The sequence below is a fragment of the Bactrocera tryoni genome, chromosome 1 (assembly GCF_016617805.1).
Source record: "Bactrocera tryoni isolate S06 chromosome 1, CSIRO_BtryS06_freeze2, whole genome shotgun sequence".
Classification (NCBI taxonomy): domain Eukaryota; kingdom Metazoa; phylum Arthropoda; class Insecta; order Diptera; family Tephritidae; genus Bactrocera; species Bactrocera tryoni.
The window spans coordinates 49,900,086-49,916,379 of record NC_052499.1 but is presented as its reverse complement, the minus strand read 5'-3'; the positions used below and the strand labels follow the sequence as shown (position 1 = coordinate 49,916,379).

Below are 16,294 nucleotides of genomic sequence, written 5' to 3'. Positions count from 1 at the left end.
ATTATTATTTTGTACAAAAGAAAATTCTGTTTTTGCTCAAAATTTCAAAGCTTATTTGAAAAAAAAAAATACTCAAAATAATTTAAACTATTCATAATATCCATTATTTATTTATGTTCTTTATTTACTTTTTTTTAAATTTTTTTAACACTTGTTTTAATTTGATGTTAATTATAGTTCTCGAAAATGTTATTTTTTTGCTTTAAATTATTCTTTTTAAGAAATAAAACTTAATTTATTACAATTTTTTTCCAAGTTTCAAAGCTTCTTTTACCCGAAAATACCCCAAAATAATCTAAATTATCATATTCAGAATAACCATTATTTATTAATTTTATTTATTTAAAAATAGTTTTTTCTCTTCGCCTGTCTTGGTGCATTTACGTTTTTCGATATTTTCGTTTTAGCTATTCGCTGATTTTTTGTTTTTTTTTTCACAACATTTTTTCATAATTGCATTGCCATTATTTAATTTTCCAATTTTCTATAGTCTGCTTGACATGCCACTTGTTTTCTTTTGTGAGTTCCTATATCTTTCGTATTTTTTTATCTTTACGCTAATTGACCCAAAATTGTCGATTTTCCTTGTATTTAGGCGCTTGCTGCTAATTGTAGTTAAGTGACTGAAATAAATATATTTTTTATTTACAATTCGCTGACTTAAAAATTTTTTTAAAATCATAAATTTTTGTTTAACTCAAGGCCTGTTTTGTATGTACGCAGTAAGAGTAGTACATATAGTACTTTTCAAAAGCAATACAGTTTAGGTACAAAGAAAATTGCTCAGAATTAACTGTATTTCGAGACTTTCTAACGAAGAAATTGCATTTGTAGAAATCTGTAATGAAAACAGCATTCAAAATATTTTAATTTTAACTGAGTTTCAAAAAAACTCTGCAACACTGAAAAAGTTGCATAACTAGAACGGTTTGCGTCTGAGTTGGTGTCTATTTTTTATCATAATTTATTGCGTAATTAGCTTGAACGAGGAAAAGATGTTTTGTGAGTGCTTATATCATCAAAACAGTTAGAAATCTTCTTTTGACACTCTGTATAATATTCCTTGCCTTTTCGTCTTTTTGTGGAGAGGAAAACCACAAAATGTTAGGACTTCAAAATTATTGTTTTTCGCTTCAGCTTCGTTTGACCCTGCGCTATGAGAAATGCGTTAGTTTGTTGTTGTAGTTGTGAATTTTAAATTTAGCAGCAACAACAGCAACTATATATAACAATATGTTCAAATTATTTAAGGCTAATTTTTTTGTTGCCTACCTGCAGGCGCAAATGGTTGACAAAATGGATATTGAATTATAAATGCATTTGCTTTTGCTCTTAATTGCACACAGTTTCATATAATTACAAGTATATTCAGCAGTTGCTCGTAAATTAAAATTTAATTAATTGTTACAGTTATTTTTGTATCATATTTAACTATTTTTGTAAGGTATGTGTACATATGTATAGTTAATATTATTTTTAATAATTTAATTTAATTTTTGTGAATTTTTTTCTCTGCTTTTCAACAAGGACTTCAACAATATTGTTGGCGCAACACTGCAACGCTGCCGGTATAACAGTATAACACTTGCATGCAGTACAACAAATACATTATATACATGTATATAGTGATTCACATACAATTTTTATGTATTTAATTTTTTTTAATTTTTTTCTCAATTTTTTTTTAATTTCACTTGCATTTTTCATATTACGAATTCAATTTGTATGTGTGTGTGTCTTTCGAATTTCCACTACAGTCATGTTTCCATATTTATATACATACATATACATATATAGCATAAATTCAGCTAATTTTGTTATATTTTTATTTTTTTTTTCATTTTAATTTTGATATGTGACCTAATTCGTTTATAATTCCTGTGCTAATTCCATTTTTTGGTTGAACAAAACAAAATATTTTTTTTTTTTCAGAAAATACAACAAATTTATGCACTATTAGTGTTTTCCTTAAAATATGCATTCCACAACGCTTTTACTCAAGCCCCGCTCTATCTACGCGCTGCTCCTCAAAATGTGCGTAAATTTACAGTTACATGCCTATGTATACATAAATGTATGTATGTAGTGTACAGTTACATGCCTATGTATACATACATATATATATGTATGTATGTAGTATACAGTTACATGCATATGCTTATATGCAGTTAGTCAGTTAGTGGCGCTTGTTTTGTTTTTGTATTTTCAAACCCTCTCTCTGCAATATTTATGGTAGTTGATATTTTTAGTTAATTGTTCTTAAAATCTTTTAAATTTGCTTTACAATTCAGTCGTTTTGCAGCTAAGCAAAAAAAAAATAATTTAATTTATTTGAAATAGTTTTCAAAGGTTTGCGGCTCTTTTACATTTAGTTATGCTTAAAACTGTTAATTCTTTAGTTAGTCGCTTTTAACATACAACAAACGGGCAACAACAACTTTAAAGAATTTAATCTCATACACATACAATATTTTTGTTGTTGTTTTTGTATACATTCTTAGCTCACATAACGCGCTTAATTACCTACCAATATTGACTTAGTCACTTTTTAGGCGCAACACCTGCCGCTTCGTAAACTTTTAACATTTTCAACTCTTTGTTGTCACATAAACTTGTTTTTGTATTTTTTCATATAATTTTTAGTTATTTGTTTTTAAGATAAATGCAACGGTTTTGTATTTGAGTGTTTGTAGCTTATTGTTTTCTCGACTTTAATTGTAATTATTTTAGCGTTTGTTGCTTTTGTTGTAGTTTAGTGTACATCATATTGTTTTTTGGTGCTTTCATTTATTGACTATTTTTATTTTGTGTTTTCAATATTTTTTTAATTTAATAAAATAGTATTCATTAGTATTTGTATGTGTGTGTGTATGCGTGCAGTGCTCTCCTCTACTCCGCTGCTCTCTTCGGATGCTAACGCTGCGAAAGTTGTTCTATTATCATTCAGGTGTTTTATCTTTATTTTAGTGCTTTATGTTATTGTTGTTGTTATTTTTTGTTTGTGCTTCGGAAATTCAACTAAAGTAATTGTCGCGTTGTTGATAGATCGGCAGTGGTTCGTTTGGTGATTCGGAACTTCGCTCGTCATGACCAGTTGGTGATGCGTCGTCATCGTCGTCAGCGTCGCCGTCGTCATTGTGCACCTTGGCCATGGCTTTTTCTGTTGACAAATGAAAATCGGCAAATAAGAAATTAATTAGTTTATTTTCTTTGGTAAATTCGGCAGGAAGTTCTTGATAATGGTAGGCAGAAAAGCCTGCTGTCCATACTTACGAGTAAAAAAAAGTTGTCATTTTATTATATATTATATCATTATCATTGTTTAATATTTTTTTACTGACTTTGACACTCAAGCATTGGTTAGTATTAATAAAAATATTAATACTTTATTATAAAAGTTTCCTTATGTCATAAATAATTTATTTTTTAAAAATTTTAAGAAAAAATTCAGTTTGCCTTCTACTATATAGTTATTAAAAACATTTTACTTTTTCTTTCAGCGTTAAACTATTTGATTTGTCTATCAACAAATTATATAATGTTTGATATCTAATAAGGTATTTACTAAAAGAACTCAGCGTCTGCAGTTGTTGCCTTTTCTAACTAAGAAAAACGTAAAATTTTGTCGTACATTGTTTTTACTAACACTATTTTTTATAAAAGTTACTAAAATAACCATTAATCATATTTTTAGATTTGTGCCGCCGGTTCTAATAAATACTGGTTACTTGGTTACTTATAAAAGAGCAAAAATTATAAGCATACATTTCGGCGCAAAGAATTTTTCAGGAACCACTGAATCTCATACAAAAGTTTTTTTACTGTCATTATTATATCTGAATTTCTGTATTAACTGAAAAACAATATACATTGTGACAAAAATTGTAATTAAATTCGTCAGGTAAATGTGTAATATCATTCAAAAAATGTATTTTTCTAAGTTGGTAGGACTGTCCTTAATTACTATGCCGAATATGAGAACAATTTGGCAACCAGTTTATTTATTGCAGCTGCTTAAGTCGGTACACCTCTGTAGAGCTTTGCGATTTTTACATTTAAGTTTGTATTTCTAACCAAATTTCGTGTGCGAAATCATTGCGAGTGTTGGAATAGGCTTAGGGTGATTCAGTTTTATCAAAAACACGAGCCTACGAGTGGTACAAAGCCTTCAAAGACGGTCGAAAGATCGTTGAAGGCATCCCTCGTTCTGGATGTCATTCGACCTCTTCAACTGAAGAAAATATTAAAAAAGTGAGGGAAATGGTGCTTGAAAACCGTCAGGCAAGTGTTTGAGAGACGGCAAGAGAGCTCGACATCTCTCGCGAGTTCGTTCCAATGGTTTTGGTGGATATTTTGGGTATGAAACACATTCTTGGTGAATTTTTTTTAGAAAAGAGTAACGAAAACAGGTCCCTTTGGACATGATTGATCGTTCGAATTCTGATTCCACATTCGTGGAGAGCATTATAACTGCCGATGAAACATGGGCTTATAAGTTTGAAATACAAACAATTCAACAAACATCGAAACGGAGGAAAAAACGAGCCTAAAACAAAAAAAAAAAAAAAAAAATACGCAAAGCCGCTCAGAAATCATGGTGATTCTCATTGTGTTTTTCGATATTCGTGGTTTGGTGCATCATGAATTTGTTCCGGAGGGACAGACGGTCAATGAAGAGTTATATTTTGTCGTATTTAGGCGCTTGCGTGAGAACATCCGTCGATAACGGCCGGAATTATGGAAGAACAATGCAAGAATTTTAAACGATGTATTTAAAGCCAAAAACGCAATGAATACCATCGATCAACCGTATTCGCCAGATATGGCTTTTTTTCTTGTTCCCCAAACTGAAACTACCGCTCCGTGAAACCTATTTTCAGGCGATCGAAGAGAGATACGCTGAAGGAGTTGAAGGCCATCCAAAAAGTGCGTACGAAAAGGGTTCCAAGACTGAAAAAATCGTTGGAAAGTCTATTACATCTGTTGAACATTAATACAAAATAAATTTGTATCGCCACCAGACATCTTTTTTCGGAAGTGCTACTGGCGGTCGACTACGGGAGAAAGAGATTGCAAAAGTTTGCAAAATTTAAGTACATTCAATTCTGTAAATCTAATTTTTTTTTTTAATTTATTCATAAATAAAATGCGTTCTCGAAAAAATCGCTTCTTCGGAATTGCAAATGTATATAATCTTTTAAGCACATTGAGGACTATCAGCTGTGGCCTAAATTTCTTTTACGAAAAACCAAATTATTTTTGGCAAAATCGCTCATCAAATCATGTCAGAGAAGTCAGTTATTTGCATATTTTTTGAATTGTGTCGGTTCGACCTAATAGCTACTACTTACAGAAAAAAACTAAAAGTTAAGCATACATTTCGGCGCCAAGCTAAATATGCTACGTGAAAAAAGAGTACGTGTGCTCAACAGACGTGAAAGTTCGATGTGTCCATTGTAAAAAATTTAATTCATAAGGCATGTTTCACAGATACTTTTGTAGACAAGAAAAATATATTTTTTTCACACGCAGTGAAATAATTTATCTTCACACAGTTTTGGGTGCACAAACTATCCAGCGAAGACTTTGCCTTTCTTTTAACTACTTCAAAATCAATTCGTTACAAACATCAGATGTTATTTAACAATTTTAGCTAACGCTACAACAAATCAGTTAGCAACCTGGTATTCATAACTGGTTGTGTAAACACTGCGTGCGCTACATGCTGGCATAACTCGAGTGCTGTTGCTTTTGTTCGTACATTTTGATGGCATGGTGACAAACACGAGTGCTTGTTGTGTGCTAAATGAGTGAGTTTGCAATAATTTTGAGTTTTCCAAAAACAGCTTAAACTTAAAAAACACTTTTAAAATCTATATAAAAAATATTTAATATCATAAGTAAAAGTATTGTCAAGTATTTATAAATATATCTAACTATATAAAAAAAGTTTTTTGTTTCAGCAAATTGCCTACAAAAACAACAAATATATAAATGCGAGCAAAAGCCACTAGTCATAAAGAAACAAACATTTCAAAACTCAAACACTTAAAGCTTCAAATTAACATTATAAATGTAATACAGTTACAAAAATAGTAGTAGAAATGGTATTTAGTACTTAGTAGCAGTTAGCAGCTAGCAAATAGTAGTAAATGAGCAATTGTATACAAACCTTTTGGGTGCGTTTTGATGTCACTGTGGTTGTTCTTGTTGTTGTACTGGTTGTTGTTGTTGTGGTAAATGTTGTACAATTTATTTATTTTTTTTATTGTAGTTGTAATAAATAGTTGTAGTTGTTGTTGTTTTTGGTACGTATCAAAAATTGTTGTTGTTATTGTTGTTGTACTTATAATTTGTTGTTGTTTAAATATGTTTTATTGGCTTGCTTTAGTATTGCTAAGTTAATTACACTGTATTTTTGTATATTGTTGTTGCTTTTTTGTTTAGTAACTGAGGCAAACGTTTCTGCGAGATATGCATGCGTTTATCTCTCAGCGGCAATTGCGGGTCTAACGCTTGCTTTGCGGGCTGCACTTGCAATAATGCTGTATTTTCGCTCATTCCTTTCATTATGCGTATATGTACATATATATGTGTGTGTGTATGTAAATTATATATATATATAACAATATATATCTATATGTACATATGTATGTGTGCGCATATAATATTTGTATGTGATATGGTCGGTTCACTTTTATATAGCATTAACTCGATCATTTCTTTTTTGGGGCGCTTACGTTTGTATGTGTGTATGTATGAGTATGAGTTTATGCTTTTTGCTATGTATATATACTAATGTAGGTATATTTGCATGTATGTACATTATGTATTTATGCGACTTGGTCGGTCGTCAAACAAAATAAGTTAAAAGTAACTTAAGTCTTTAAATAAAAAAAAATCAAGGCACAAATTGGTTTCCGTATAAATAAATGCACAACAAAATGCGTTTTCTAACTTATAAAATACATATTTGCAAACGAATATTATAAAAACTAGCATATTTTTGCAAATTATTTTCGTTCGTAACTTCGAGAACGCTCACACACGCAACAAAAAGACGCAAACGCTTTCGCACAACACTCTATTTTAGATTGGTTTGGCTATTTGGGTTGCCTAAAAGTAAAGAAAAACAGAAAATGACGCTAAATGATGGTAAAATAATAAACAATAAATAAAGAAAAAATAATCGCAACATTTTTGTGGGCTATGTTTTCAGGTTTAGAGTAGAGACGTGGGTTTACGCAGAGTTCGAAAATTACTGAATACAATAAAGAAATAATTTTAAATTAAAATACTGATTTTTTACAAATAAAAATCCTTTTAGAAGCAGTTATAGCTACCGATAGATCCGCTACCCTTACTCCCTTATTTCCAAATACTAGCTGATATGAATATCATTTCTGTGTTAGTAGTGGTAGATACCAAAAGTAAGGTAGACACAATATTATTTGTGTAAATGAAAATTTATGTAGCATAAATACAAATAAAAATATACAAATAAAATTATTTTTATAAAATAATAAAACTATTTTTACTTATTACTTTTGATAAGTTTGGTTGACAAAATAAAATTTTACCTAATTTTAAGCACTCTGGAAGAAGCCTGAGAACCATGAAGTTTTATTTTACACCAACCTTAACCGTCACCAATCATAAAGTTAAGTTATATACAGTTAGACTTTTCAAAGCATAATTTTTTTTATTTTTTTTCTTAACCTACATAGATTTAAAAATACACACTGAAAATTTCGTGGCGTTCAGGTGAATATTTCCGAATTTACGCGCAAATTTGAAAAGGCGTTTCAAAGCGCTTGGAAGTGCGAGGCCAAACTTTAAACGAGTTTTTCTCAAAATAGTGGTTTCAAAGTCGCTATTCAAAATTAGTTGAAAACGGCTAAATCGATAAGTCTCAAATGTTAACACGGGCTTCTTAAATATATTTTTAGTAATTAAAGGAAGATTTTTTCTCACCGATAAATAATTTTTTTAAAACAATTGAAGGCCGAAATTTTGCTCAAAAATCGATTTTTGTTTTGAGAAACTGCCATTTTTTCAAGAAATTTTATTTTGCTTATTCCTTCGATTAACTAATAGATTTAACATTATGTTAACGAAATCTGTTGGTTTTTTAATTTCAGAGGATCCAGTTCAGCGATATAGTGGACACCGCAAAACGTCTTTTATGAGAGGAACTCCAGGAGATCAGCTGTAATTCCTCTCCAAAGAAATATTTTCACTAATAATAAGTCTTAAAATACAACTAATCATAATATTAGTATTTTTGGATCAATATATTTAAAAGCTTTCTCAGAAAAAATTTTGGTAAAATCGTTTTTTCGGCCTCCTAACCGTATATAACCCCTTAAAGAATACTGACTAACACCCTATTATGCATATATATAATGTCGCGAGTATAGTTGCCGTTCGAAAACGGTACACCAAAATTTATATTTCGAGTCGATATCGACTACCGCAGACATTTGCGTGAGTGATTACTTTCGACGCCTATACTATATATGACACAGAGGTCAAAGAAAATGTTTTACGTAAGGGATTTATATCATGGGAAAAGACGATTACAAACCAAAAATTTTTACTTTGTAAGCAATATAATAATGGTCTTTGCGTTCTTTTATAATTAATATTAATTAATATTAACGATATTGATAATCAAAATGAAAAATGATAGCAATGAGGCTTGCAGTGCCGAGAATCAGATAATCATCACTCAGGCTGATATTTTTGCTTTTCTAATCAAGCCACATTAAAAGTCAAAGAAAGCCTTTTAACCTGATCTGCCATCGACATCCGCTTCAATATCACACACAGAAAAAATCCTGTACTTGTGTTGGAAAATCAACTACTCTCTCCCAAGAAGCATCCATCACGGAGTTCATCTGTATCCATACACTCTGTAGATATGTAAAGATCAGATTGCTTAAAAGAAATTGATTCTTTGAAAATTCTAGAACGGCTTAACCACGTAACACCTTAAGATGTGCAAATTCTAATAGCAGAGATAAAAGGTTGTCTACGTTTAAGCGTTCTGTTTGAAATCAAATTGTTTTCTGCATTTCTATAATCTTGTTTTGATAGGTCGAAAACGGCAAACATTTTGGCTAAAATTCCTCTTTATTATCAGAACTCTGCCATTTTTTCGATAGTACGTCACTGTACGGAAAATATCAAAGAACAAAGAAACCCAGAATCACAACCGCACTGGTGGACGTTGTTTTAGCGCCGTCAAAGATCGCGTAACTCAAAAACTATTAAATTTTTTTCTTAAAAACATTTACTATGTGCTTTTAAAATGTGTATAAATCTGTCCAGAAAATCTTAAAACATTTGTTATATGTTCTTAATTACTAAAAATCGCATTTTCATAATTAACAACTAATTTAGTGACAGATTAAAAAAACTTTGCAATGAATATACCCTTTTTAGCATTCAAATACAGAATTTAAATTGTCGTAAAAAACAATTGAAAATAATTTTTTAAACAAAGTATTATTGAAAAAGTGATTTGATGTTATTAGATTATAAAGCTAAGAAAATTTGCTTTGTAAAACCCCTGGCAGACTTAACATTATTTGTTTGTAGAAAATAACTAAGGTCTTCCATTAATTTGTTCTAAGAAAATTTCTAAATCGGTCTTGGAGTTTACCTCAATATTAGAAACAAAATAAGAAGAAAAGATATTTTTTTTTTAATATTATGAATAACATTAATATGGAGTACTTCGTAAAACACGAATCAAACATCGTAGAAATACACATAAAATCCACACATGATCATGTGGGATTACACTGAGAAAGAAAGAACACGTAAAACCTCTCAAAACACCTAAATCTTTATATACAAACACTGAAAACACGCTAAAATTTTCAAAAACAACTTTTTCTTAACATATTTTTTTACATTAATTTTTATAGAAAATAGTAAAAAGGAAACAAAGAATCAAAGCAAAAGTATATACATACATATTTAAAAAATTTGATTTGGTCGAATGTTTGTGGTGCAAAGTGAGAACGCTGAGATGCTTGGATGGCTTAGCGACTACGATGGAATGATTGAAATGATTACTAAATACTTGGTTTTATCGGTGAAATGCTTATGCTTTATTCATAGAAGTGATACATACTAAGTAAATATGTAATATATGTATATACATAGGAGAGCATATAAATTCTTAGGTGAAAGTGAAAGAATGTGCATATCATGAACATGGTGAATGTGTTACGGTGAATGTGCTTAAATTGAGTGATTTATAAGGTAGTGAGGTTGAGGTTAGGTCTTCATATATGTAACTAGTGGACGTTATAATACAATGTGTGTGATTGTTTGAAAATTTACAATTTTACAAAACTTTCTTTAATTTTTTTGGAATTTTTGGGCATGGCTGTGAGAAAACTACTGGTTGATATGATGCGTGATTGCCGAAGTTGTACGAATACATATGGTATGTATATGTATTGGTACGTGTGTACTACTGAGGTGAGTTGATGCGCTACAAAGGCCAACGAAATGATGAAATGGGATGCCGAGCTGATGGATGACATGATTGATTTATGTGAGATAGTTTATAGTTTTCATAGAAATTTTCTTGCTTTATGATTATGTTATTGACGAAACGTTTATTCATATACATATGTAGATATGCATGTAAATGATATTCAATTATCATCTAGAAAATCAGAATTCGGAAAAGAAAAAAATATACAGATTTCAAGATTAGAACGAGAGCATATATAGCGGTTGTGTTTCTTAAGATATATGAGAATGCCATTTTTTCAAATTTTAAAAGGTGTTTTTCCAATTTTAAAAGGTGTTTTTCAATTTTAAAAGGTTTTTTTCAGTTTTAGTATACAGTTTTTTCAAGTTTAATACTTTTTTGAACATAATTAAATCGTTTATGAGAGAATTTACAACAAACACATAATGAACGCTTGCAATTTGTATGAAATTATATGATCATAACATATAAAATAGCCAACTAACTAGTAATAATGTTAATGTTAGTAAATAAAGTAAGCGTACATTTACAAAAACAACAAACATAATCGTAAATAAAACGTTTGAACAGTTACGAATTGGTTAGTATGTAAGTAATGCATAATCGAAACTAGCAAAAATTTAATTTTATTTACGTTTTTTGTTTTGTTTTTGTTAAATTCAACACAAATTTACCGTTAACGCAAATAGTTACACAAACAATTACATAGAAGAAACCCAAATTCGAAAAGAAAGAACTTTCATTTATATACCCACAAGTAGCTAAAGTATAAATGAGCGCATGAAATTGCTTGAAATTCTCGATTTTCCGTTTGAATTTCGTTTTTCTGTGCACTTACCAGCTACGATTTTGCTCATTTGCATGACTTGCTGTGCCAATATCTGATTGAGTTGCAGCAAATGCTCGCGTTGCTTCTTTTCGGCATTGATTTTGCTCGGCGGCAAGCTGACAGTGGTGTCCTGGCGTACAAGAAACAAATATTTTTATTTTAATATGCATCTTGTAATATACAAAGTTTTGCGTCCACTTACGTTTGCGGTGCTTATGGGCGCCTCAGCTAACATCTTCTTGATGGATTCGACTTTTTCTTGGCGTCGTTTCTTTTCTTCGGGTGATAGCTCGGGTGTCTGCAATTCGTGTAATTCGTTAATACTACGGTAATGTGAACATATTTATTAGATTACTAAGTCTTCTTAGATCAGTCATGTTCTCAAGTATTGCCACTAGAGTAATAATCTAATCAAATTTGACCCGAACTGATATTGTAACATATGATAATGATAACATTTTTACGTATTTTAATACAAATCTTTACCATCGTCTAAAAAATATTATACTTTTGAGCTTGAGATTAATTCAAGTTTTCATACACATTATAAGGCTCGGCTGGGATGTCTACAGCGTATGATTTTTAAAGATTTCAATGCATTCTTATCGGGTTTCCCAAAGTTGTTTTTTCGATTTCAAAAACTGAGAAAAGCCACAAATCGCCAAATCTGGCGAATATGGTGGCTGAGTGCTGCCTCTCGGTAAATGTTTAGCAAAAAAGTCAGCCATAATCATGCTAGAATGTAACGTTATATTATCGTAGTAGAAAATTTATGAATTTTCTGCCCACCAATCCAGTCGTTTACGCCTCAAAACGTTATGCATTAATAACCGTCAGACTCTGTAGAAAGAGCCATTTGTGGTTCACCTTGAATTCGTTCCACAGAGTCAAACAGTTAATCAAAGAAAACGATGAGCATCTCCGTAATTGTTGATCCGTTTTGACACGTTTTTCCGGTTTCGTCTAAATTTGTGGCGCTTTTCGTTAAATCGTTTAAATATTTCAACTTTATATTCAGAAACTCACGTCTCGTCCCCAATAATTTACTTGATGAAACAATAAGTAATATGTAAATGATGTATCAAGCTACTTCTCTTTTGCGACCGAGGGGTTTTTGCAAAAAAAAAAGAGTCTAGCATTGAAACGCTCCATACCCAAAATATTAATCGAAATGTTTTGAATCTATCCATAAGTTATGCTGATCTCCTTTGCCATCTCTCTATTATCAACACGATGATTTTCTTTAAGTTTCCGATGACTTCACGATCTTCACTAAATGCTTCACCAATTGAAATGTGGGATCAAACTTCACACGAACGTGGTACCAAAAATCAACAAAAACGTGAATCCGGTTAACGCGCGCAGTGTAAATAGACCAGTCCGACTTAAATTTGATTAGGTGGTCTCACTAAATCCCTCACATAGTACAAGTGTATCTGGTACGTTTGTTGAGTCTTCTTGTGTATTGGAGTTTTCTGATTCAGAACCAACTCTAAGTTATCTTGGAGCTCCAACAAAGCGAAAAATTTATTTTTAATTTTCAATGTTGTACGGAATGTGCGACAGCATGTTTGAACAGCTGTTATAGAGCGTTCGATTCGCTTTTATCTAACTTTTTTTTATTAAAGGCAGCTAATCCAAAGTTATCGATGATTGAAACTATATAAGCAAAAGAGAACCTGACTTACATGTCAAGAACCGTCACGTCGGTAGCATTGTTCACAAAAATATCGACCGGAAAGTTTTATGTAGTTGGTTGTATAAACAAGCCTTACGAAATTGAAATGGCACCACTACGTTGAATTATCTATACTCTTAATTGATTTTCTATTTCCCTTGTGCGATTATTTTTTATATACTTTACTATACCTTACGATAACTAATCATTGTATATAAACATCTGGCTTTTCTGGCAACCAAATTCAGTACTTTAGCTCTTTTAATCAAACATGTCTTACTTTCTCCGGAATATAACGCTCGGGTATAACAATCTTATTTGGCGCTAAAAGCAAGTTATCTATTGTGTTCTCCGAGATCTTCTCACCATGCCCCAAAGCGGAGCGCACAACATCTGGTGCATTCATGCGCGGACGCAAAGCCAAGTCCATGTCCAGATCGTCACGCGCACGCCAGTTGGTGTTCTGAAATAAAAATTAATAATTGAAGTAGAGAAATAGATAAAAGAGAGAGACGTTTAATGTTCACTCACATTGCGATTCATATCGTTCTCTGCCTGCACATTCTCCATTGCCTTCACATTGACATTGTTGGGGGCCGTGTAGTGGCGACGCTTCTCGCGTGGCACCGCGCGTCGATGCTTATGCTGCGACGGCACTTTCTCAACAATCTTCTCCGTATTGTCCTCCGACGCTGAACCGGCCGAAAGCTCGTTTATGATTTGACGCGCCGCTTCACTCTGAAACACCGGATCGGGACTCAGATCGGTTATGCTCTTATTTAAACTCTGCACGGAGTCGGTCTTTTGACGCAAAGCCAGCTGGGAGGACTCGCGCGTGTGTCCATGATGATGCTGATGTTGCTGCTGTTGTTGCAGTTGCTTGGCAAAGTACGCATTAGCAAGTGGATTGAGGTGTTCACGTCGCTCAGCGTGCCCACCGTTAGCAATATTACCACCATTAGCGCCGTTACTCAACTGGTAGCCGGCATAGTTGCTATTCTTGTCAAAGCTGCGGCTATAGTAATCCTCTTGCTTGCTGCTGCTGCTACTGTTGTGGTGTCCATTGTGCTTGCTGCTGTGTTTGCTGCTGTGGTGGTGATGATGTCGCACTTTGCCGCTCGTGGGCGGTTCATTGTAACTGCGCGGTAGCGATTTCGAACGTCCATTGCTTTGGTACTCGTTTGTCGTGGCGCCGTTCATATGCTGATAGCCATTGCTGACGAGTCCATTGCTGCTCATCAGCTGTTGCTCTTCCTCCAGCACCTGATCGAGATTCTGCGTGGAGCTGCTTAGTCCGTTACGTTCGCTGCGATCACGATGTCTACGCTCCGACTCGCGCTTCACTATGCGCACCGTTTTGATCTCCTGTTTTTCTTGGTTGGTCAGATTGGCAAATGGATTTGAGTCGAGAAAACCATCGCTGTCCACGCCGCTTGTCTCCAAATTATCGCTGGCGTCATTGTAACGGTATGAGCCAGCGCTAACACCTGCGCCAGCCATCAAACGTTGCAGCTCATCGCCATTATTGAAGTCACTAAGCTTCGTGTCCACGTAAAGTGGCGTTGAGAGATTGAGCGTGGAATCATCGCTCAGTGTATGCGAGATGCTATGCATCGAATCCAGATCAGTTTCTTGCCACGAAGCCGAGTTTGTACGTTTCTTCTGTGATATGTCTAATGGCAAACCGTTTGCGATGTTCTCTTTGTTGCCAATCTCCTGATAAAGGCGATTCGAGTTCTCCGTTAGTTGACGCACAGCCGAGCTTAACTCCTGTCGCTGTCGTTGCATGTCACCTACGAGTGTTTGTACACGCTTCAGCTCGGACTCCAACATGGCGGTCGTGTTGCTGGCAAAGCTATCTGTGCCGCCGACGCCATTTGTGAGTGCTCCTTGTGAACCGCGTGCTCCGCGCGAAGCCTGCAGTTTCTGTCGCAACACAATTAGCTCTTGTTCGAGACGCGCATTGCCTGCTACGGTTTGTTCTAATTTCTATTTCCATAAAAATTCGTAGAGAAATAAGTGGTGATGTTAGTAAGAGAAAAGAGTTTTAAGCTTTGTTTGACATGCTGTTATAACATTTAAAGCACGAAAGCCAGAGCTTGTATGATTTGTTTAGTGAATTGGCGCTTTAGATGTTAAGCCGTCTGCATTTTTGTTTTCGTCTAAGCTTTTGAAAATGGAATTTTTTTATCGTCATTTCAGAGCTTCACTAAGTTTAGAACACTATCTACTGAAGAGACACTGCTGTGTTAAAGATTTCTCTAATAGGTCTCTAATCATTCCAATCATTTGTCATCTAATGAGATGCGCTATGAGTTGAACCACAAGGTGTCAAAATACAGCGAGGAAACAGTTGGCTTTACGAAACGATAGTGAAAAGTAACCTTCATTATTTTAGTGAGACGGATCAGTTAACTTTCTATTGGATACTTTTTTAAATAGCCCCTAAATATTTTTAAAGACCTGACCTATTATTCTTGGCTGACATATTTTAGTGAATAAGTGTGAGTGTTCCTTTTCTAAAGGTCTCTAGAAAAGAGGAGGTCTAGGGCTATTTGGAATAATAAACAAATTTCAGACTGTATTATAAGTGGAAATGTCAATAGGTGTAAAAGTTTGGATATAAAAGTCAGGCGTGTTTATTTCATAACTCCACTTTTCATTCCCATCCGTGAGTAAGAACATACGTAACAGTTTCTTTTAAACTGACCCACGTTAACTAGGCTCAAGCGTGAATCTGTGAGAAACAGTTTAATGAGAGATGACTATTTTTGCCCTCTAAGACAATTTTTTCTCAGGTTGAGCATATTTACTTCTACCAGAAGAGGGTAACAAATAAAGTAAATACTCTAACGATCTGATCAGAGTCACTTTTTTGTACTTTGAGATTGCTGATGGATAGTGGGCAACGTCTCCACCATTTGCTCATAATGAATAGAAAACTGTAGAAAGGCGAATACAAAACTAATATTCTATCACCTGTCTTCGTGGTTTGGACGTCATTTAGTACAAAGGAGATTCTAAACAAGTACCACTCTCTTAATATTAGTTAAGAAAGTAAGAATTATTTTCAAAACTAGTTTCGTTTTGGGGGCCCGAACATAGCGGAATTGTAAGAAACTGCAAGGCTGATGAGCTTGCGAGGTACTTATATCTTACTAGTTGGATCATGGGAACGAATAGGAGCTCCACTGGCTTCTTGCGCTTCATTACTCTATGCTTTGGTGTCAGACGAGCTCGGCAAATGATGGTCAGTTACTAGCAACCGAGC

At 33.4% G+C, this 16,294-nt stretch overlaps 1 protein-coding gene across 5 annotated transcripts in view; it reads right to left on the bottom strand.

Moving 5' to 3' along the window:
• Window positions 1-435: 435 nt before the first annotated feature.
• The window catches only part of LOC120766586 (probable serine/threonine-protein kinase yakA), a 250,698-nt gene continuing 234,839 nt past the window's right edge, over window positions 436-16,294 (bottom strand). For 3 of the 5 annotated variants that reach the window (XM_040092186.1, XM_040092185.1, XM_040092189.1), the window contains 5 exons: window positions 13,555-15,012; window positions 13,304-13,486; window positions 11,548-11,643; window positions 11,355-11,475; window positions 436-3,160 (listed from right to left, as the gene is read on the bottom strand). In XM_040092186.1, the coding sequence (XP_039948120.1) occupies window positions 3,015-3,160; window positions 11,355-11,475; window positions 11,548-11,643; window positions 13,304-13,486; window positions 13,555-15,012 (2,004 nt within the window). In that variant the 3' untranslated portion in view covers window positions 436-3,014. Of the gene's footprint in view, window positions 3,161-6,304; window positions 7,117-10,609; window positions 10,688-11,354; window positions 11,476-11,547; window positions 11,644-13,303; window positions 13,487-13,554; window positions 15,013-16,294 lie in introns of those variants that run through there. The other 2 variants (XM_040092187.1, XM_040092188.1) reach the window with 2 other exon arrangements.